General features: G+C 40.3%; 2 protein-coding genes across 10 annotated transcripts in view; one reads left to right on the top strand and one right to left on the bottom strand.

Moving 5' to 3' along the window:
- Positions 1 to 6,601, bottom strand: part of usp7 (ubiquitin specific peptidase 7 (herpes virus-associated)) — a 38,949-nt gene extending 32,348 nt beyond the window's left edge. For 3 of the 9 annotated variants that reach the window (XM_057861195.1, XM_057861196.1, XM_057861200.1), the window contains exons 1-4: positions 6,391 to 6,601; positions 5,799 to 6,299; positions 405 to 518; positions 97 to 295 (exon numbers count right to left, since the gene is read on the bottom strand). In XM_057861195.1, coding sequence (XP_057717178.1) covers positions 97 to 295; positions 405 to 518; positions 5,799 to 5,883 — 398 coding nt within the window. In that variant the 5' untranslated portion in view covers positions 5,884 to 6,299; positions 6,391 to 6,601. Of the gene's footprint in view, positions 1 to 96; positions 296 to 404; positions 519 to 5,379; positions 5,557 to 5,798; positions 6,300 to 6,390 lie in introns of those variants that run through there. The other 6 variants (XM_057861198.1, XM_057861201.1, XM_057861197.1 and 3 more) reach the window with 4 other exon arrangements.
- A 2,374-nt stretch (positions 6,602 to 8,975) lies between these two features.
- Positions 8,976 to 23,373, top strand: hapstr1a (HUWE1 associated protein modifying stress responses a). Its single transcript, XM_057861205.1, has 5 exons — positions 8,976 to 9,523; positions 10,480 to 10,560; positions 12,982 to 13,049; positions 13,146 to 13,356; positions 21,130 to 23,373. Exons 1-5 carry the CDS (start codon positions 9,328 to 9,330, stop codon positions 21,447 to 21,449), a joined length of 876 nt encoding a protein of 291 aa, XP_057717188.1. The 5' UTR covers positions 8,976 to 9,327; the 3' UTR covers positions 21,450 to 23,373.
- The last annotated feature ends 511 nt before the right edge of the window (positions 23,374 to 23,884 follow it).

Raw genomic sequence — 23,884 nt, 5'->3', positions numbered from 1 at the left:
TGGTGCATAAATAAGTGTTACTAATAACTGATCTTATTAGGCATGTTCTGCTTGGTATGATGTTGATGAATGTCAATTTCAAGAGAAGACACCTACGTAGAGTCTGATTCAGCATTACACTGCAGGAAGAAGCCCACACTCTTCTGGTGTGGTCGATCGGCGTAGAAGCGTGGCATCACCATGATCTTCCATGGGAGGTTGCGGACAAAGCAGGACGGGCTGAGAACTGACTCACTGAGACGACTGAAGCGCTCCACGACAAACCTAAAGGTAGCTTCTGACCGCCAGCTGGTGTCTGGGGTAAGTGAGATGGAATAAATGTAAATTAAAAAAAGGCCTTCAGCGCTCCCTGAAAAGGGGTGAGAATAAAAATGGAAAAATCCAAATTTTGTGTCAATGCACACCCTCCTCACCGTCCTCCATATCCTCTTCTGTATTGTTGTGTCCGTCCGCCATGGCCATGTTACCATTGATTACTGGGTTGGCTGGAATTCTTGGAGGGTCATCGGTGTCCCCAGCTGCACAGAGAGAGTGAAAATGCCTTAAGTCTGTATGACATGTGGACCGCAGGAACAAAAACAGCACAGTCAAATATTGAAAAGTGGGCAAAATAAAAACTATTTGTGATATACACATTGCATCCATAGCTGGGAACGTTTATTTGTTTACAATTTGTGATCCAGAAACATAATAAACACCCCTTTTTGGCAGGGTTTCCTTAAAAGGTCATGTGAAAGTGCTGATTTACAGACAGTGACTAAAGCAATATTGACTCACTCAAAAGGGATGTCGAGTTATAACACTGCTAAAAGCTCTCTAAAAACAAATAGAGGGACAGTCACACACCATCCAAAATGTTAAGGCAATCACAATAACAATGCTCCATGAAACTAATTCAAGGCTCTGGTAAGATGCAGAAAAACTGCAGATGAAGCATACAAACCAACAAAATGATGGACTCGGCACAGTGCAACAAACATTGGCACTAATAGTGGTTTACGGTGGGTTTTAGCAGATTTTAGAACTAGTATCTTTTCGAGGGAATTGCGGTCATGTAGTCAGAAAAAGGATACCTTTCTCTAAAGACGTTACTGTTGTCATGATACAGCAGTTTTCAACTCCATATCACCAAAATTAAATGTTATTTTTGAATGAATTCTTTCAGTTATTGCTGATAGACTACTGGTAGAGACGTCTAGCGCCGTCAATGGCTGCCAATGAGTTCACAAGGAAAATGCAAATATCATCCTCTATTATCATCAAGAGTAGTGGCAAAATTCACCCCTTGAGAAAAAATATCTAGTAATCTGTGGTTGGGCAAAAAGAAATCACTGAGTATCAAAACTTTTGCAAACAAATATCGCATCCAGATACAACACTTCCTGTTCAGTATCAATACTTCTAACAACGCTGACAGAAGTCAATTAACAGTTTGTTATTTTACGCAATAATTGATCAATCTGAATAACTGCATTAGAAATCTTGATACTTTTCATTACTTCTAAAAACGCTGACAGAAGTCAATTAACAGTTTGTTATTTTACGCAATAATTGATCAATCTGAATAACTTCAGAAGAAATCTTGATACTTTTCTTTAGTGTCTCAATAAAGTAGTAGAAGGAAGTCAGCTCAACTTGTTCTGAGGACCCAGACAGTTACAGAGCCGTTCAGTGTTTTACTTCGCCTAATTTAGACGGGGTTAAGTAAACTTGTACGATTTATATCCTGGTGGCTCTGATAAAGAATTGGGAAAAACGTTGCGGGACTGGAATGAGGTTGTTTGTACAGATGGGCCTCGGTTGTGATTTGATAAGACTTGAAAGAAGCTTGTGCTTGCTGGATTAACTTGGCGGCGATGTGCATGACATTATTTTATTACTTAACTAGTAACTGCAAATAATTTTGCTATGAGCTTCAGTGCCTATTTTGATCTGAATGTATAACAATACTAGGTGTCTGAGAAATGGCGCATTTTAACAACAATCCAAATTTCCGAAATGTTTGAGTATAGCAGAGCATGTACATTTCCAAAGCACCATTGGTGGAAAGGCTGTCAGTTTCCCCAGACAAGGTCCGCATCAATTTTAAGTGATGTGAAAAGGGCGTTTTGGGTGAAGATAGTGGAGAAAAAAATTACAGGTAAGCAATACAAGCAAGCTTGTGATTTAAAATTAGACCATCTTGATACTCCACAGTTATTAAAGTCAACCAGAGCCCTAATTGAAATATAATACCTGAAGGGTGACTTGGTGAGGGTTGTGAACAAGAAATTTCTATGATGGACAATTGCAATTTTAACGGAACCAAACTCATTTTTGTCTCGGCTACATCAGTTTGACACATTACGACTTATCACATTATGACTGCGAAGTGCGAACCCATGTAAATGGATGATTGCCTGATATTACATATACGCAACAAATTGAATATCCGGTGGATTTAAGATCAGAAACTAGCAAAAACTGATTTGGCCCCGGACCTCAAATTTGTCAGGGGTACATAATGGCAATTGTTGCCTGCCACTAAGGCTACGTTCATACTACAGGTCTTAATGCACGAATCAGATTTTTTCGCATTACCTTTGATGGTCTGAACGTGACAAGTCGCATAGAACTGGACCATTTCAAATCCGATCTGGGTCACTTTCGTATGTGGTTCAAATCCGATCTGGGCCACATTTTTCCAGACTGTCGCGACGGTCTGTACTGTCCAGTCTCTCAAATCGGAATTCATGCAGCAATTACGTCATCAAAAAGCGAGAGACACGCTACGGTAGCGGTGCAGCTGTGCGTTATTAGCGCCTAGCTTGCCTTGAACACGGCTTTGTAGGAAGGGTTGGACTTGACAACAGTCATAAAAAATATAAAAATGGGTTGCCTTGAGGATAAACCTGAGAAGGATCGGTTTTCTGTCTGCTCCATATAAGCAATATTTCAACATTGCTTACACAGCTGAGAGTCGGGGCAAACTGCCCGTATGTGTGTGTGACATGCACAGACAGTGCGTTTATGCTATCGATCCATATACTTTGAATATAAACCTAAACTGGAATTATTTGCGTCTGTTATTTGTGTCCTCTTTTTAAAAAGCAAAATATGATATCCCTGAAATGACGGATGACAGCCAGCATGTGTGGTCATTTGTTTTGATGCTTCTGCGCATGCGGGTCATCTTGCTCAGCGCGTGTCGGACTGCCAATTAGTGCGCATGCGTAACACTTGAATGGTCTCAATGGACAAAGGCAGTCTGAATGGGCACGCCAAAAAAACATGACAAAAAAATCAGATTTTTGCATTAAGACCTGCAGTATGAACCTAGCCTAAAAGTATTTATACAAGTATTCCTGTGTGTGTGTCCACTTCCTATGAATTTTAACATGCAAAATGTTTAAGATATGTCCGTCTCCAGCAAACTTGCTTTCCTCAAGTAAAAAAAAGTTTATAATAGAAGTGTACATTCACGGCAATCAATCAATATTGCCATTCACTAAGTCAGAATTTCTACAGATCACATTGAACTTGGGAGAATTTCTTACTCGATAAACAACAAGTAACTATAGAATAAAATACAGCATTGCATTTGGAGAAAAAAAGTCTGCATTCAATATGTTAAATAGGGGTTTTCAACTTTATCCAATCTCAGTAGCAAAACACCATGATATATTTCACACTGAAAACAATGATCATATAAAATTGTGTCAATCCTTCAAATCGGACAGTGCTTAGGAGGTAAAGAAAATGTTTACAACATTAGTGGATCTAAATACAACTGGAGAATAAAACAATTATTTCAGTTCAGTTTACTTAAGAGTGAATGACATGAAACATGCTGGAATCATAACATCTTTGATCCAAAGAGACTTCAAATTTCTCCTCTTTCATCTAAAACTGCTTCAATCGGTCAAGGCCATGTCCAAAAAGAAATTATTTGTTTGTGTCCAATTATGATTGTATGACTGTTCTGACATGTTTTATAAAGGCAATGGCTACATGAACAAAGTTTAGCCAAGCTGCCTGAAAGTGGTTACGTTTTTTTTTTAATTCCACTTGAAAAGTTAAAATTGCAGGCACCGCTAAAGTGGATTAAATTGTCAAGCAGCTGAAACAACATTTGCTTATAATAGTTAATATGATGCCAACGTAGGTACTGAGCATGTGAAAATAAAGAGGTTTGAGAACACCTGTTCTAAATAATCATAAAAAACTAACATCTTAAAAAGTAGAGAGTATTTGAGGATTATGCTGCAAATTGAATTGACTAACAACCGAGTAGGCCAGTGTGCTGGTGAAGAAAGCTTGGCAGTGCGTTAAACCAGTAAATCAAATCAATGGGGATAAGTGACGCAGTGATGCTGAGGACTGGCAGTCTTGTAACCGTTACAAAATGAACTTTAGAGAAGAAAAACACATTTTAAATGGGCTATCCGCTGACGTACAACGGGAACTACAATAATGTTTCAAGCAGATGTGCCCCGACTACTAAGTGGACTAACAAAAACACAGATGATTAAAAATGGCGAGCTCCATGCTGTTTGTCTGCCATACAATGAAGCAGCAAATCCCCGCGCTGCCCAAGTGTGGGCCTGGCCTGACTGCGGCGGCAACACCATTACTAACACACAGCCATCATAGCACAATCAAATAGCATTCGGAATGGCGTTTAAAATGTTTTAATAATGACTCACTACCTCAACTGCACCGTCTTCATATATCATACCATTGACAATTTGGCTAACTGGGACTGACGCATCTGCGTTAGCCACTTAGCTCTTTAGCAAACACTTAGCCACCGTGCAGTCACACATACAGGCCGTTATTAGCCACTATTAGCTGCGGTGACAAGCACCAGCTAACAGCCATAAATGATAGATGACAAATATAGGCATCAACTAGAGTATATAAAGAGTAGAAGGCGTGCGGCGCTAAATTAAGATTCAAAAGAGTGTCGTTACCGAGAAGCAGCTTGCAAAACATAGGCCTCCATTTTAGAACGCCACACACCCCCTCCGTCAGCGTTAGCGCATGAAGCTAACCAGTACGTGAACGTAGCCAAGTGGGCCTTGAGGCTAATTGCATAGCTTCAAATTAGCTGCCTTGTTAAGACACATCCATGTGTTTACCGGCTTAACACATCACCCTTAATCGCAAACCGACAACAATGTACATTACCGATATAGTAATTATATTAGGCTTTTCGCGTATGAAGGTAACGAATGGTATTTTTTTACTTCACGTCACTAAACACGATGCTAACGCACCATCACCGGGAGGCTCCCATAACATGACTTGGTCGAAAAGCTTTTTCAGACACTTAGGTCACGTACAAAAACGGTGGACTCTTCAGTCGTGGAGTGGCAGAATCTGTCAAAATATACCTACCAGTAGCCCCGCTTCATGTTTTATCTCGAAATATTTCCATGTTGATTAACCATACTTACTAGCTAACTGTTTACAAACACTATATGCATGTCTGATCGGGTAGGCTACGATAAATGAGCAAACACGGGCAGGGAATTCAATGAAACGTATTGTTCTAAACAAGAACTTTGAAAGCTGCTGCTTGGTTGTATTCTGTGGCATGCTTCGGGCACAACAGGGACGAAAGCACACGCAAACGAACAAAATGAGGTCAGTTCCACACAAGTATGCTGCAACGGACGCGCAATCAGCACAAACGCAGCCGGTTAGCTCCGGGCCCTCATGTTTACTGTAAAGTTCAGCTCTCCTCGCGCGGATGCAACTTCCATGCTCACTCGGCGCAATCGCGTCTATTAATGCTTCCAAGTGCAATAACTAACCTTCCATTTCCATATCCTCCGGTTCACTGAGCTGCTGCTCGCCGGCTTTCTGCTGCTGCTGCGTGTGGTGATGGTGGTGGTTCATGTTGGCAGCTTTTGTCGTTGCGATGCGGAGCTCCTTGCTCTCTCGGCTGCCGTCGACGTCCTCCGAGGCCGGTTCGGATGCGAGCTTGGTTCTGGACTGCTGCTGAGGTGTGGTATGATGCGAAGGTGGAGTGGACTTGTCGAGCCTCGGCGGCCGGGCCTGCTCGACTACGACCTCGGCCTTGTCCGCTGTCAGCGCCGGGGAGTGAGGAGGGGAGGTCGGCGGGGGAGCGGGTAGAGAAACGCGGACGTATTTGCTCGCTATTCGCCCAATTTCGGCGCCTTTGGTGGGTGCGAGTAGCTGGCTGGCGGCGGCTGGGAGAGTGGCTCGGGGCTCCGTGGAGGGAGGCCCGCTGAAAGGAGCTAAATTATTCCGGCTTTCCACCGGGTAGTGTGGAGCAAATACACGACCCGCACCTGGTGGAACAAACAGCCGGTTTTCAGCTACCTTCGCTACCTGACACAAGGCAGCCAATAAACGCCAAATACACAACAATGAAAACAAAACCTCTTGCAGTAGACGCACATTCAACAACTTTGCCTGCGATATCCCCAGTCCGTGAGCTCCTCCGTTTGTCCCTCGTCTGGGGAAGAGCGGAGGAGAAAGCTATCCATTCAAACCAGGTTGCAAATCGGAATAGCACTGACGATAATTTGGAAGTTGGCGGAGACGAGAGTTGCCGCGGCCCCGATGCAAACAAATCCACTCGAAAGCGTCCCTAACAGCGCGAATGGCAAAATTCGGCAAGCCGTCGCATTCCCGTCAAAGAAGCGCCGTTCCTCAAGAGGAATTTGCCCGATCATGCAAGCGTTGTGACTTGAGCGGCGTTGGCCCTCGACACGCTCCTCCCGTCCGTTTGTGCAAGGCTCAGTGTGTCGAGTCAAAATGGCGGCCGCGCTCTTCTATGAAATGTCACATCCGCATGGAGATCCAAACAAGAGCCCGGCCCGGCCAGGATCACCAACACTCCAAAACATGTTCAGTACTCAAAATTATTCGGGAAATTACAAATGTACGTTCAGTTGAAAGGAGTAATATTGGCCTTGTCTGTATTAGGGAGGAAATTCATATACATTCAAATTGACACGCACGTAAAATCTGTATAACACTGTCTTCGTCATATTCGTCATTTTACCTAATTCACTACGTATTCCTGTTTCACAATTGTAATTAAAACGCGCATTGTATACTTATCTATCGGCCAATTTGTCATGTAATCCCCCTCATTAACCCCTTTATGACCCACTATAAACTAATTTGCATTTTAAATTTACTTTGAGTGACTATAGCAAAAACACATTTGAAATTCCGTGGAGATATTACTTGATCAAAATAAAAATGCGCCATATTTCGTTAAAATTGATTCACGATATATTTGTTATTGCTTGTAAATACTGCAGGAAATAATAAATATATTTCCATATTCACTATTCTATTTTCAATCTGTGTTGGGTACAACAACTCACTTTTATTTGACTATAAAAACAAAACGTTCGGTAAAATAATACCTTAAAAGACAGCGCCATCTATGACTACTTAAAAACAGATTATTTATTTATTTATTTAAACAGTGTAATGCAACGATTATTGTTCTATATTGATTAGTTGAGCGTGCATTCATTAATTTTAAGCGTATTAATTTACTGCATAGCACAAATTACATATTTTCACGTTTTCCGCACTTTATGTTTAGAAAACTTTTTTTCATTAATTTATGTACGTGTATACGAGAGTGCAATGACTGCCTTATCGAAATGAGCAACACTCACGCAAAATCAGGTGATTTTCTGTGTAGAAGTGACCGGGTAGTAAATATATACTTCATTTGTTACCTCCGAAAAGTCCAAGAGACAAACGTCCGAACCATGTGAGCCATCACGTTAGCTTTTGCTCTTCTTTGTCGATCACCTCCACGAGAAATATGCATTGATAATAACCCTTTATGTCTGTGATGTTACTTGCATGCGTGTTTTTTTTTTTTTTTTTTTTTTTTTTTTTTTAATTTTTTTATGTATCTATACGATAATATGCTGTAAATATCTGCAAAACGGTCACCTGTCAGGAAAAAAAAACGTGTTTTACGCAAATTGAATGGTTTTAAATATAGCAAACAAGTGAATTAAATGAATGGATGAAGTTTAAGAGAAAAAAAAAATACAATGAATCCTAATCAGATTAATTTGAGCTGCTATCACCACTATCACCACACACAGATGCTGATTCGCGTCTCTATAAATAGACTCACTGGTACATCACATTACACAACAAACTAATATTAGACTTGACATCGAGAAATTTGGTTTGTTGTGTTCTAAAATACGAAGCAGACTTCCTGAAAGACTTGGAAAAAAACATCAAACTTATATCAAACTACTTTACCGCTTATGTTCATAGGTGTATCCCAGCTGACTGACGGTGGCGAGTCGACACCCTACTTCTCGTCTGAAAGCTTTAAAATACGTTGGAAAACAAGCATACCTTTCGTTCCATCGTTCTTGCCAGGCCATGCCATCTTCTTCAGGCATATCCGTTTGTTTTGAACATGTCAAGAAGGGCAACTCTTAAATCAAACGTGTACCGTACCTGAGTGTGACGTCATGCTCGTATTACTCCATCCGTCTCGTTGTACTGTTTTGCTCTGCAAATCACTCGTTTTTTTGTTTTATGCGTATATATAGACATCAATAGTATGTGTAAAAACGTACTTTAAACAAATAAATACCATACGCATTAAAAGCAAGGAAAGGTAATTCTGTTGTTAACGTTGCATGCGTTTATATGTTCATTTTGGGGGGAAGTTCGCAAAATTAGTGTGCAATACTAATCGTAAAGAAAACCAAACACATTTCCAGCACTGAGACAACGCAAATAAAAGTAAAATCACAACGATTGCACGGTGGCGAAGAAACAATGGGATTGCATGTTAAACAATAACACTGACTGGATATGTTTGGAAAACACACGGAAAAGTTTCTAAATGAATGCATTTCGACTATTATAATTTCATTCGTGACTATTTTTACATGTGACATTGTAGTTTGGACAAGCATGAACTCTCTTGCAAGCTTTTGAAATGGGGAAATTTCACGGAGCTTCTTTTGTGGCAACAAAGTGAAGGACAAGTCGGAAATCCAATGGAATTATTAACCTTCAGGTAAACCCACCCCTTATATTGTACCTGGCCAATCACCGCCGAGTGTACAACAAAAAGGCGGGACTAAGCGAACAACAAGGTAGCTTACGTTTGTATATATCCCTGACGTCGGCAACTCGGAAAATAGTCGGCTAAGCATAGCGTGAAATGGTCGAGACACGGTCGAAATCGAGTGCCAAGTAGTAAAACCGCTAATATTCTCAACAAAGATTTTCGTACAGGTCTAGATACCATCTACATACGTACCTTAAACTGTTAAAAGTAAGGTTTCTCCAAGTTTTCGTGGATTCATGGAGGAGAAGAAGGAAGACGGTGACTCGGAGATCCAGGAACACGGACCCGAACACTGGTTCTCAAAATGGGAGCGGCAGTGTTTGGCCGAGGCGGAGCAGAGGGAGCCGAGCGAGGAGGAGGCCGACAACGACCAGGATAAACTGTGGCATCTTTTTCAGAACTCTGCCACCGCCGTGGCACAGTTATACAAAGGTTGAAACCGTCGCTTTCTTCAGTGTCTATTTGTTAGCATGATGACAGTGTCGCCACACCGCCAGCTTACCCTTTAGCTTGTTGATTAGCAACTTAGCTCAGCGTTACTGACATTTTGACACGTTGATCGAACGCTATTGTACAGTAGGAACTAGCAAAAACGGCGGCGCAGTACACAATTTATGTTGACTTTGTCCAACGATATGAACCGTGAACTTGGTAGATGACTACAGGACAAGTTAGGGGACTTTGGAAGAGCCCAGTGTAAATTAGTTGGCAAATACGAGAGCCTACGTTTAAAAAAAAAAAAAAAGACCACATATGATTGCTGACGTGTGTCCATAAACTAATTGTTGACTCAATGTTCTACCGTTGTGCTACCCCGTCGTCAGCCAAGCTAGTTACAAAATGGCGATGGTAACAACAATCGTATCTACGCGACATTCCCCGATGACAGTTTGTTGAACTGTCAATGTTACCATCTGTTTACTCGCCGCTTCATTCCATGTCTCGCCTAATGGCGACGAAAGTTCATCAGCACAGCACATGCTAGCATTCGGTCAGCTGCTGAGTGGACACTTATCGAGACAACGTGTAGCTTAGCCAGCTTTCCAATCACAAAATGGCGTGGATATTATTAGTTGGCTGTATGAAATTTGGTGTGTCTCCGGCCTGCAACGACTCTCTGGTGCGGGTGAAGATTGATGTCCATATTTTTAGAGCGTGTTGTCCACAGACATATGTTTGACATTGCTTTGCAACTTTACTGCTGAGAGGGCACTTCAGCTGGTGTCTCTCTCGAACTGTTTATTTTGGTGCTCGTGACTTTGTAGAGCTAAGATAAAATGGCTTCATCTTGATTTGCTGTGTTTCTTGGACGTTTAGTTGCTGTTTGGCCTCATGTTGTCATATCTGAATAACCCAAACACGCCCTTCCCCTTCTATCTCATTTACAGACCGAGTATGTCATCAACAGGGCTTGTCACTCTGGGTGCCATTTCAGAACGCAGCTACAGCAGTCACCAACCTGTACAAAGGTACACCACCACACACCACTTTTAATATGAAAATGAAGGTGAATACGGCTGTGTTTATATTGCAGGTCAATTAGAATCTGAAAAACCTTGAATTTATTATATGCGTCAAGACTCGGACCTTACACAAGGAGCAATATTTACCTCCGTAAACACACTGTACGAAGTTACCTTGTGTTTTATGCGCATCAGTGTCAGTTCATGGACGCATATCTTTTACATTTGTTTTCGTAATGTGTGAATAGGACAGACCCTGCGGTGAACATGGCTTTCTGCTGTATATTTACAACCCTTTTCAGTCCACCTGGTTCCATTTTTGCTCTATTTACGATCCTTGGAAATGCAACTCTTAGGTTGATTAGACTGTCATGATGGATGCTCAAAACCTGTTCATAGACTGACTTTGTGTTAAGTATTAAACTGAGTCCAGCTAACGCATACATACTAAACACCATTTACACTTGGATTGAGACTTATGGACAATTCATAGTCTTCGATTAACTTAATATGCATTTTTTTTGTAGTCAAGTAGATTTCAAATCCTCAAATTTAATGCTTGGAAGGTTGCTCATGTAGGAATAACATGGAAATGAACACAGGATGAATATGCAAACTGTACACAGATTGGACGGAGCCATTCTTTTTTTCTTAGCACAATTAGGCTTTTTAACACTTTTTAAATGCCATTGAAGAAGATAGACGTCCAATGGAGTGGCTCTAAAATTACATTAGTTTGTTCCTTGTAGACATCCAATCCATTTAAACTGGTAGACCCTCCTAGTTCAAATGGCATGAACATCTATTGCCAATGTGTTAAGCTCTCGCAGACCACACTCAGGCTACGTTGACACTGCTGGTCAATTCTGATTTCTTTCCCTTTACACTACTTTTTTCATGTAGTATGGACTGTCCAATTCTTACTTATTTTCATATTCAACCTAGGCTTATTCAAACCTGCATATGAATCAGCTGTCTATCCGACACTTGTGAGCGTAATGAACGTAATATCAGCTTGAATGCGACCCGAACGATCGCTGTCAGCCCTTCCGGTCAAAATGGATTGGACGTCGAGTGTAAATGCAAAAACAAACATTCATTTAAAAAAATCTTTTTCCGATATTCTGAATATGACGTTTCCGATCATGTGATTGGATCGAGGACATCCCTAATTTGTACTATCAGAACGAGAGACAGGGTAGTAACAACCTGTCCATCCTGGCACGTCAACAGTTCCTGGACACTAACATTTCTCGAACAGTCACTTTCATTATCTTTTTATGTTCCATTGTACCCAATCCTTTCAGCCTCAAAAAGGAAGGACGCCACTTGTATCACTGCCATATTGGCTAGTGTGTCCCTAAGCTGGATGACCTTTTACTGAAACGTTCATTGTGTAGCTAATAACAACCCTGCTGTCTTATATTCTTCTGTTACAATCTTAAGAATCCACCACTGACACAATTGCTGTCTGGTGCAGTAATAGGATTGCACTGGACACTGTTTTGTAATCTGTGTACAGCAATTTCACCATATTGTTGTAGTACTACCGCAGTTAAAGTATCTGGAATTATGCTTATGTATTTGTTGTTATGTTTGGAGGAAGGTAGTAACGCGTTACATTTACTTGAGTAACTTTTTGAGAAAAATGTACTTCAAGAGTAGTTTTACTAAGCCATACTTTTTACATGAAAAGATTTGTGAAGAAGAAATGTATTCTTACTCCACTACTTTGTGCTACGCTAGTCCTTACATTTTCCCTTTTTATTCTACATATTAGATATTACCTTTCTTTTCTGCCAGCGGCGCTACCAGTTTCACCAAGGAGATGTCGCAACAATGATTACATGACTCCATTATACCAATCAGACTCAAGCTTGCCATTCTATGATCACGCCGGCCTGTTCAATCCCGTTGAGCACCGTGAAAAATTATTTGACATAAAGCGCTGCCGACAACATGACTCGAAAGCGCAGATTTTAACCTCTCTCCCAGTTTTTATTCGTCACTGATTGACCACGGAAAATCGGAGATGTGATCCTTTATTTCTGTATTTGTTTTTTCTTGCCGGAATTACATTTTTTTTTAATTTGTTTGGCTTAATGTGGTTATGTAATATTAATGTAATAGTCATCTTCTTCCTCAAAGTATAATAATACCAGTTCGTACAGATAACTTTGTGCTTAGAAAAAAAATACCACTGTTTAAAAAAAAAAAAAAAATCATAGTAAGCAGTTACTCACAATGTTACTCATTGCTTGAATATTCTTTTAACCAAAATTCTTTTTTATACTTGTACTTGAGTATAATTTTTGGATAACGACCTTTACTTGAGTAATATTACATTATTTTGAAGTAACGCTACTCAAGTAAATTTTTTGGCTACTTTACCCTCCTCTGGTCATTTTATTGTTTTCATCATCGTAGAGAGTGTTGAGGCCCATCAGCGAAGCTTCGACAGGGGCATCCAGATAGGACACCAGCGACGTAATAAGGTTGGCCTGTTTTTAGCATTGTCAGACTGAAAGTCTCTATTTTTTTCATTCAAGAATAAAAGGCCTTGAACGGTTTACCGGTTTTCTCCCTCGCAGGACATGTTGGCGTGGGTAAAAAAGCGACGGAGAACCATCCGCCGGGAGGATCTTATCAGCTTTCTGTGTGGCAAAGCACCCCCACATAGGAGTAGCAGGGCCACCACGAGGTTGGCCATGGTGGCCCCCAGCCGGGCCAACTCGCCGGCTGAGACCGGCTCGTCCGTAGAAGCCGACCTCCAGCCGTTCAGGGAGGCCATCGCATTGCATGGTGAGCAACAATCAAATGTGATTCCTCAAGTGACGTATTTGGTCCCAATGAGTTTGCATGTTATTCACGAATTATACTGATTGTTAGAGGTGTGCGAAATTTCCGATTCTTAGATTATTCGCGATTCGACCGTGGAAGGTTCGAGAACGATTCACAAACATCCAAATTCCGATTATTGAAATATGTCAAGTAAAGCGGAAGTAAAACACACTCAGTGCGCCGCGCGGTCTTCGGGATACAATGAGGAACGGAGCGAGAGTAGCTAAACATCATGCTTGTCATTACCAGGCCACTCGGGTAATGACAATGCTCAACTCACTCCTTTAGCTCAACTCATGCCGCAAGATAAAAAAACAACAACATACCTGACTGCAGCCAACAGCTGCTACAAACTACGTCCACATAATGGTACTGTAGATACCATTATATAGGACTAGATGCAAAATAACGATGGCGTTAGCAGCACATGTACAAAAAGCTAGATGCGGACGTTAGTAAATGGCCGCCATCTTAAAGCAGTAGACTTCACTGCAAGGCTGTTGTAGCGAACCTTCCAAGCGAACCTAATTAACTTTTTTATCTAAAATACTCCTAAATAGGCAAAATATTGACTTGAATCTATCTTTAAAATAGTTTTAAAACTTTGACATGTCGAAAGTAGACAGAAGGGAAATTATGGAATAACGGCAGCAATTTTAACAACTTTAACGGTAGATTCACAACATTAAATTAATTGAATGTAGTTTAAAGCTGCTGATACAGAATGGGGATTTGAGTATATTATTTGTTTTTAACAGTTAACTTGATACTGAAGTAGTCGTTTATTTTAGCCTGCGAGGCTTTTTTTTTTAAACTTTTTTTTTGTAACTAATGTACAAAACATTAAAAGCAGCTAATGGGGGGGGGGGGGGGGGCTTCGTCATCAATAATCGATTTGTAATCGAATCGTAGCCCCTGAATCGTATTCAAAATCCAGTCATTAGGTGCCCAAAGATTCCCACCTCTACTGATTGTCCAAAATTTAACTCTTTATAGGGTACTTATTTAACTCGCGCCATTGATGTGACGGTGCTAGATTTCCAATTCATCTTGACTGGCAGAGTTTAGCAGCGAACGATTGCTCTCAGCCCACCCAGTTAAAATGGATTGTTGTCTAGCGGCGCTGGTAGCACTGAAACATAAGCATTCACTCCCAGTTTAAATGAATTGGACGTCTATTGTTGCAGGCAGTGAGTAAAACACTGAATTTAAAAAACATTTTTATTTTACTTTCATTAATTTGGGGTTTATTAACATTTTATTAATATATACTACTATATAATATACGCTTATATACTGTACTACTTTACAGTAATGCAATGTGGCTAATTTATCATTTTATTTCATTTTTAAATTAATTTTTATGTTTTTTTGTGAAATATATAACACAATGTGGACACCTTCGGTTTATAGTTTAACTGAGGCTTTTATGTGAACAAATGCCGTTTTCTTGTAAAATTAGGTGGGTGCGGCTTATAGTCAGTTGCACCTCATAGTCCGTTAATAACTGCTTTTATTTATTCATAAAACAACTTAATAAAATATAATAATCAATAGTAAAATATAATTCAGGGTTTCTCCCTAAAATTTAAAGTTTTAACAATAAAGTATAATTCGGGGTTTCTTCCCAAATGCAGTTTTAACAAGTTCATCACTCCTTCTTCCGAATTTGTATATACAAGTTTGTACTTGTAAAAGAAAATGCCTATCCGCATGTGGTTGAGAGATAAAGCGTGTTTGCTCTGGGCCAGCAGGGACAAGGGTAGTAGGTAGGGCTGCAACTAACGATTATTTTTATAATCAGTTAATCGGAAGATTAATTAAACGAATAATTGATTAATTGGATGAATGTCACTTTTTTCAATTACTTTCACAATGTAACTTGAAGTAACAATAAAGACATAATGGTTGACTATTCCCTTCAAAAGTATTACAGCTTCCTGACTGAACTTAGTCTACAAATGTATTAAGTACATAAAACTTCGTTTTTAATAAAGGTTCTCAATATATAACATTTGAATTTCTCAGTACACGAATCAGACAAACGTCCTGTACATTAAAAAAAAAGTGCTGCTGATCGACATTTTTTTTTCTTGTTGGCAAAACGTTGGTATAATTTGTCAATTTGTGTCAATTCAGTGTGTCAAAAAAAGTTTATTTTCTTTAAATAAACTAAACAACAAAATCGAATGAGGAGCAGGCAGACTAATATATGAGTTTTCTTTATCAAAACAGTTTTGTATGTCTTGTATGACCGTTTATTTTGAATGGGAGCTTAAAGAGCATACGACACCAGAAAAAAAGTCTTAAATGGCATTATTATGTGAATTAGAATCATATTTTGAGACGATTCGACCATATACAACAATTTAGCAAAGCGCAGATGACGAGAAATTAGTCTTTTAATCTGCCGGTTAGCCACGCCTACAATTATAGGGCTTTAGCGTCCCCAACAGGTGGATGACGTCAGCGGTAGACTAGGCTCATCGGTTTTACTATTCAGCCCATTGAGGGGGAATTGTTCAGAACGAGGAAAACGAGACGAAGAGAGCTGCAAAATGTCATTGTTTCAGTCTCTCTACTCCCAATATTTTTACAGGATATTCTTTTTATCCAAGTATTTTCCCCAATAGCTATATAAATGGCTTGAGAAGGACCAGTCAGCCCGTCGAGGGGGAACTATTCACAATGAGGAAAACGCGACGAAGAGAGCGGCAAAATGTCATTGTTTCTGTCTCTTTACTTCAATATTTTTACAGGATATTCTTTTTATCCAAGTATTTTTCCCCAATAGCTATATAAATGGCTTGAGAAGGACCAGTCAGCCCGTCGAGGGGGAACTATTCACAATGAGGAAAACGCGACGAAGAGAGCGGCAAAATGTCATTGTTTCTGTCTCTTTACTTCAATATTTTTACAGGATATTCTTTTTACCCAAGTACTTTCCCTAATTGCTAAATAAATGGCATGGTCATGACAAATAACTTGTGCTAAATGGAATATAAAATAATAAAAATCCATTTATTCAAGACGACATGGCAAAATTACTCCATAATGGTCAAAACAGTCGACTTTACCTTTACTGTCACACCTGCCGAACGATATTTTATGACACCTAAATCGGACATATGTCATTTCCCTTCCCCGGCTTCGGAGAATGTAAACAGACCAGAAGGAGTGACAGCTAGCCGACATGCTAACCCGAACCGAGGGATGTTTCAAAGTCTTCGAAGTGGAAAATCACACATAGCTAGCCTGGATTATTTGACATGACGACCCGGTTGTCGAGTTTCTTTGCGGATCGGCAAACCGCCCGGCGGAGAGCAATTTACAGTTCGTTCCCTGGAGGAGGGTGGCTGGAATTGTTGTGTAGCTAACGTGCTAACAGCTAACTGCTAATGAGCGTGAGGATAGCTTTTTACATGCCTATCAATGATCAAACGTAAGTAGTCCTTTATTTAAAGGAATTTTATAGTGTTTACTTTGTAATCACTGTATTCGTATTTGACATAATACAAAACAAGATGTTTACTCACTTCCTTGTAAGTCCAATGGTCCCACAGTAAATATCCACGGTGAATGGGAACCTTTTGAAACTCCAAAAAGGCGCATACGCCTCTCCCGCATACAGAATGATTTTTCTGCAGTCGTTTGGCTGGCGTGATGCAAAAAATAAAAGTATTAATCCGCAAAATCAGCTGAATCCTTCGTCCTCATACACAACAGTACACTGTAGCGTGAAGAGGACGTCTTCTACCGTACACGTCACAGCGCCCTCCTCCTCAATGCGAGACCGAAGCCGGAAGTCACTCATTTTCCTGGCGCGGGATTCAAAAAACTAAATAAATATAGCGATCGCTTCCACACACATCCAAGCGGTCCATATCATTCAGGAGCATAAAATACCGCGTGTATTATGAAATAAACATGCTTTTTTGTGTCTTAAGCACTTTAAAGGAGAGACTAAGCTGTTATATGAACGGGTTTATGTGTCTGATTTCTTTATAAAAAGAAATGATACAACTTTACTATCTAACAATAAATCAAGCATTAATCTGCTTCTCCAAAACACAATACAAACGGACACTTAATACACTGATTAGTATAATCGCTAACTAGCTTAGCGCTCCGTGCTAAGTAGTAAGGTCTCATCTACAAACAATACAATTGGCTTCATTTACTCTCCTTTGACGGAGGCACACGGCCTCTAACAACTAGAGGTGGGAATCTTGGGTCACCTAACGATTCAATTACGATTCAGAGGCTACGATTTTAATGTTTCGTACATTAGTTCCAAAATTGTTAAAAAAATCCTCTCAGGCTAAACCAAACTACTATTTCAGTATCAAGTTAACAGTTCAAAACAGTAAATAAAATACTCAAGTCCCCATTCTGTATCAGCAGCTTTAAACCACATTCAATTAATTTAATGTTGTGAATCAACCGTTAAAGTTGTTAAAATTGCTCCCGTTATTCCATAATTTTTCTTCTGTTTACTTTCAACTAGGGGTGGGCGATATGGCCTTAAACATGTATCACGATAAATGGAGCAGATTTATCTCGATAACGATAAATGACGATAAAGTCGTCCAAGCGGACTGTTATATAATTTGAAAATCTGAATCAATGCATGAAATACAGATTAACAGTTTCTTGTTGATTTAGTTACCAGCATTCAATTTGATATATTTAACAAATGTACATGCAGTCTAGACATTAGGTTTATACAAATGAATTGTAAACAATAAGAATTCAAGTATGAGCATTTATAACAGAGTGTATGGATTGAACAATGTACATTGTCAAAATCGATATGCCTGTGCAAACATGTCATTGTAACACAAATGACTTGCAGCTCGAACAGTACACTTCAAAAAGACAATTTATTGTTAATGGCTGCTGTGACATAATTATTCAATACAAGTGTTTACTTTATGGTTTCAGGGTCCCCGTCCCCCCCCCCCCCAGTGCATTTTTTAATAAATGCACACATACATGAACCCCCAAACAGACAGACACACATTAAAGCTATATTGATCTTCTGCAAATGAAACACTTAAGATTTTATGATAGCAATAATGACACAGAATTAAACACATACAGAAAAATAGCTGGGGCCATTTGTGCTTTATGCTGAATGCTTTACCATCACAAAAGCTATCAGAGAAATCACACACAGTCAGATACAAAATAACGCGACATAGTAATTGCTAGATGCAGTCCATGCCCAATCCACTCATTAAATTCAGCCGTTTCGACAAAGTTAGAGCCGCTATCCGACTCCATCACGTTCATTTGTAGCGTTAGCCGCTAGCGGCCGCTAGCATTAGCGGCTAGCGTTAGCCTGTGGCCTGGCTACCGGTAGAAAGCACTGAAAGCACCATCTCCGGAAATTGTGAGAACAAGGGAGGACAGCTGGTGAAAGCCCGTCTGGATGCCACCAAGAGTCTATTAAATGTCGGGTGAAAGTTTGGCGAACCTCCCTTAAGCCACACTCCATCACGTTTTGCTTGTAGCATTAGCTGCTAGCGTTACCTTACCGGGCTTCTGTTTGATTGGCTTCCTGATGATCACGTGACTCCCTACGTAAGTACATTCACTGCTTTCTTAAAGGGGAATGAGCATAGACGAACAACACAGAGTCAAAGCGGGATGAAAAGACTATTTTCTTGTTTTATTAATTTACCGAATTTACCGACATGGTCAAAATTACGTCGGTCATCGTGAAGAATTTCGGTGACGGTAAATTTTCGGTTTACCGCCCAGCTCTACTTTCAACATGTCAAAATTTTAAAACTGTTTCATCATTTGAAGATAGATTCAAGTCAAGATTTTGCCGATTTAAGAGTATTTTGGATAAAAAGTTAAATAGGTTCGCTACAACAGTGCCTTCCAGAGAAGTCTATTGCTTTAAGATGGTGGCTGTTTACGAACGCCGGCAAGTCCGTCATTTCGCATCTTGTTCTATATGGCGGAAAACACTCGGGTGAATTGAAGTTCCGCTCTGAGACCCCCAATTAAGGCCCCTTTCAAAATTGTCCGATATGCACGTGTGATACATCATTGGAAAGCATAAAATCTCAATTTTCTGGGGGAAGAAAAATTTTGAACAGGAGGGCATTTAAAAAAAAAAAAAAAAAAAATTTTAAACAGCAAAGCCCTATCTGGAGGCGAGAGCATGCGAGAGCAGAATTACAGACGCCATGACTTCAACGAGATATTATCGCATACTTACCTTGTTTCGATCCAAAACCTCCATGTAGTATGTATCACTGAGTGTCAAGACACAGCTGTGAATGGCCAAAGCTGGATTTGGGGGGATTTTATGGTTGAAGCATGGTAATATAACAAGGGTCGCGATGCAGAAATCGCAGACATCAAGGAGTGGTCGAGATTTTCTTTTCCATATATATACCTTTTTAAACGTTCTTTTCCAATTTTTCTATGTGTGGGTCAATTATCATCTGAGATCGGAAAAAATGCGACAGAAACAAATAGAATACAATTAAGCGATAGTTATGAGGTAGATATCCGGGACTTTTCTACAGACGCCATTTTTTTCATTGTGACGTAATTTGTTTAAAAGTTTAAAATATGCGAGTGAATAATTTTGAAAAGTCGTTTTGTTTTTTTGTAAATGAAATTTTAGACATCAATGAATGATTTTAATCTAAAAATGACATTTTGAATAATAAATATAATTAATTACCTTCGCTTTATGGCTGGGTTGAAACACAAGCGGTTGCGCGACGTCTGTAAACGGGGGTTTTCAGGGTACAACGGGCAAATTAAAAATAGTTCGGGGGCTTAATGCGCCATGAATCTGCTATGGCAGCATATAGACATATTGTTCTATCAAACACAACAGTTGTTTTGGCTTAAAATGCAGCAGTTTCTTTTAAGAGGAGTGCAAGAGCAGGGACTGCTTTTTCAGTCTTGTCTGTGTTTCCCGCCATATATATGTTATATCTACCGTAGCGTTTTGCGGCCGTATGTTTGTAGCAACTAGCAACTGGGTGTTGTTGTTTGTAGCGACTGTCGGCTGCAGTCAGGTAATATTGTTTTCTTATTTAGCGGCATAAGTTGAGCATGATATTTACTCTCGGTCCGTTCTTCATTGCGTCTTGAAGACCGCGCTGACTATGTTTTAGTTCCGCTTTACCTGGAAGAGTTAAGTAATCGGAATTTGGATGTTTGTGAATCGTTCTCGTATCTTCCACGGCTGAATCGCGAATAATCTAAGAACCTGAAATTTTGCACGCTTCTACTAACAACACAAAAGACAATCTAACTATTGACACTTCTTAATATTAATTGAGAAACCAAACCTGAGTGTAGCAGTGAACTCTCTCTCGCGCTCTCTTGCTCTAATCACCCGGGTGCGCGCAGCCTCCCATTACACACAAACAAGGACCCAAACACTAACTTAATCGATTAGTTGTTGCAACCTTATTTGTAAGGGCAGTTTAAATCCAGCCTGTTTTGCACATAAAGTAACTTACAGGGTGGTATCAAATTTTCTAGTTAATAGACTAGTTGTTGCAACCTTAGTGGTAGGTACCCCTTCTCCCTTAAGAACATTGACCTATCCCACCAATCAGGATGGAAAAATGCAGAATTTATATCCACATCTTTGTAGTTTTTTTTTTTTTTTTAAATAAATAATGTATATGTATCCAAGCACATACTTACAAGGGTCTTAAGCATGGCTAAAGATTATCATTTTGCGTCCAGGTCTAAGCGGCGCCATGGCGAGCATCAGCGTGCGCTCGGGACCCCCGGGGTCTCCCACGCACGTGAGCGGCAGCAGCGGTAACGGAGGCGTCGCCGGCGGAGGGGCTTCTTCGGGTTCGGGGGCGCTGTGTCGCGGCAGACGCAACGGCCTCCTGGACGTGGACCTGAACACTTTCATCTCCGAGGAGATGGCGCTCCACCTGGACTCGTCCGGCTCGGCCTCGGCGGGGGGAGGGGGCGCGGCCCGTAAACGAAACTCCACCCAGTGCGCTGACGTCATCACGGACTCGCCCACTCACAAGCGCAACAGGATGATTTGAACTTCCCTGCGGACGTAAAGATGGCCGTCTGCGGCGGAGCTTTTCGTCTCCCTTCCTCTCGTCAAATCGGAGCGCGTGTACCCGCTCCGCAGGTCCGGGGGGCCGGATCCAGGCAGTTATCCCGTGGGTGAAGATGCACTGTGCTGAAGCCACTTGATTCTTGACACATTTGTGCCCTTACCCCCACCCCCACCCGCCACCTTAATAAGGAAGTGAGGTGTCACCGAAGACGTCAAGTGCTTCTTTCTGTTACTCTCTGCGCACTTGATGTCCAGCCCAGCCCTTCAAATGCTTCAACCACTTTTTTCTTTTTACCACCAGTGTTAAGTAAGCATTTTTGTTTTCACTGTCAACAACAGTGATAGCCAAATCTTCAGTTTCACTCATTCTGACGCCTTTTTTTCTTTGTTGAGGATAATTGAGAGGATTTTTGAGACGCATTCTCCCCCCCGCAGCTGCTCTTTTATGTGGTTGTGTGACTTTTCTGATGAGTTGCAATAAGGCTTTTTGCACTTAAGATTTCATGCAAAACAAAATCGGCTCTTCCATTGCGTCGCAGGTGTAGCCTCTCAGTTTGAACGCGTGGACGCCGGTAACGCACGAGCTCCTGCTTCCGGTCCTCAGTTAATTTACATTGGTGCTGTAAGAATAAAAGGAGTTTTGAGTCGGAGTTTCTCATCTGACTCGCCATCCCATTATTTGCTCTTACACAAGCTATATTATTTCATTTCATTAACACGCAAGACGATGACATTCAGAAATTGACGTCAAACACGGCTCACTTATTTGTGATTTATTCCTTTTGTTATTAATACTTTCTAAAGTGACTCGTTCTGGAAATGAAACCCCTTAGTGAAGCATTTATTTCAGGCTGTGCTTTGTTGGAGGCATTTACACTTGAAGTGAGCCACTGTGACGTCAGCGGTGCTCTCATCTTGACGACATGGAACATGGCGACTTGTATGAAGCGTGTCAATTTTGTTCAAACGTTGTTTTACTTTGGCACTAATATTCTTGCATGACTGCTGGCTTGTCCTATAATGAACGTTTCGCACAGGCGGTTCCTTCATATTTCTGTTGCAAAACCACTGAATAGTGGGATTTCATTTGACTACAGAGGCTCTAACCATTATAAAGGGTGACAAAGTAATCATTGCTGAGGACTGCTTTTATTGTTCATTTTGGAATACAATTTCAGTTAATTTATCACAGGGTTTCAATCTCATGGCTGAGGAACCATAAAGTCAGTCCTCGGATGGCTTTTCTATACTTTGAGCATTTGTTGGTCATTTACAGCAGTTCCTCTGAGGTGTAATTTGTTTTAAAATTGCATGGTGGGCCAGATCCAATGCTCTGGAAGGCCTTAGGTAGCATCCTCACTTCCCTCCCTGAATGTGACACTCTGTTGCAAGGAGGATTTGATGGTAGTCTGCTTCTATTGTTTCAAATCCTGCATTTTGAACGATTTGCTTCGCTTTCTTTTTCCACACGCTTAATCTGCCCTGTGTTTTTAACACTCACTCGCAGCACTTTTGACTGAAAGGTGGTCGTTGCACCTCAAATAGGGAAGTGTGATGTACGTGGTGACAAAATCTGCAACCGAAAACATACATTTGGATTTTAATCCCAATTTCTTTTTGGGTCACTTTCTACACAGGCAGACTCGAGCCACATGTGTTTGAAGCCAACACTATTATCAGCTCTTTCTTCATACATAATTGTCAAAAAAGGTAACTAATGGCTAATCTATATACTTAACATTTAATTGTTGGTATGATATATGTGGTTCACATTGTAAAAATGAAATAAAACCATTGAGTTGCAAATTGGCTCGTTATTGAAGCAGTGAAGAATTTGGATTGTGAATTTACACGTTTGCAGTTGAAGCGACCTAAATGTGTATGGGGCGCCGTTTGTAAAGCAGCACATGCTCAAAATTACATTTTCTCACATATAGCGTCACACAGTGTTTAAAATAGTGTGAATTTATAGGTCACTTTTTTTTTTTTTTTGCACAATTACAACATTATTTAGCAACTTAAATATTTATTTTAAAATAAGTTTTGGACCTGATTGTTTACATCCAGAACTAAATATTTAATTTAAATCTTAAAATTATATCCTATGTCCTAAATGTTAAATCTGGAAACGGTCGGAACTAAATATTTAGCTTAATATGCAAATTCACATGACTGGAGACCGGAAGTAACAAAATAATAGCTGGAGCACACAAAATACTATTTAAATAGTTTCTCCTAAATATGTATTTTACCTATATATTGTTATTATCACAATGACCCATGTCCAAGAGAAGACTACCACCGTTGAGAAGGTTTTATTCATTTTCAAGCAACGTAAACAGACAGTCTGAGCTGCTCCACCACCTTTTATTTTGTTACTTCCGGTCATGTGAATTTACATATTAAGCTAAATAT

The sequence above is a fragment of the Corythoichthys intestinalis genome, chromosome 16 (assembly GCF_030265065.1).
Source record: "Corythoichthys intestinalis isolate RoL2023-P3 chromosome 16, ASM3026506v1, whole genome shotgun sequence".
In the NCBI taxonomy this organism is placed as follows: domain Eukaryota; kingdom Metazoa; phylum Chordata; class Actinopteri; order Syngnathiformes; family Syngnathidae; genus Corythoichthys; species Corythoichthys intestinalis.
This window is presented reverse-complemented; position numbering and strand designations above follow the sequence as displayed.

Coding starts and splice junctions, on each gene's coding strand:
- hapstr1a (XM_057861205.1), top strand. CDS start 9,328: ATGGAGGAGAAGAAGGAAGACGGTGACTCGGAGATCCAGGAACACGGA. Junction 9,524..10,479: donor CGTGGCACAGTTATACAAAG/GTTGAAACCGTC, acceptor TCTCATTTACAG/ACCGAGTATGTCATCAACAG. Junction 13,357..21,129: donor GGAGGCCATCGCATTGCATG/GTGAGCAACAAT, acceptor TTTTGCGTCCAG/GTCTAAGCGGCGCCATGGCG.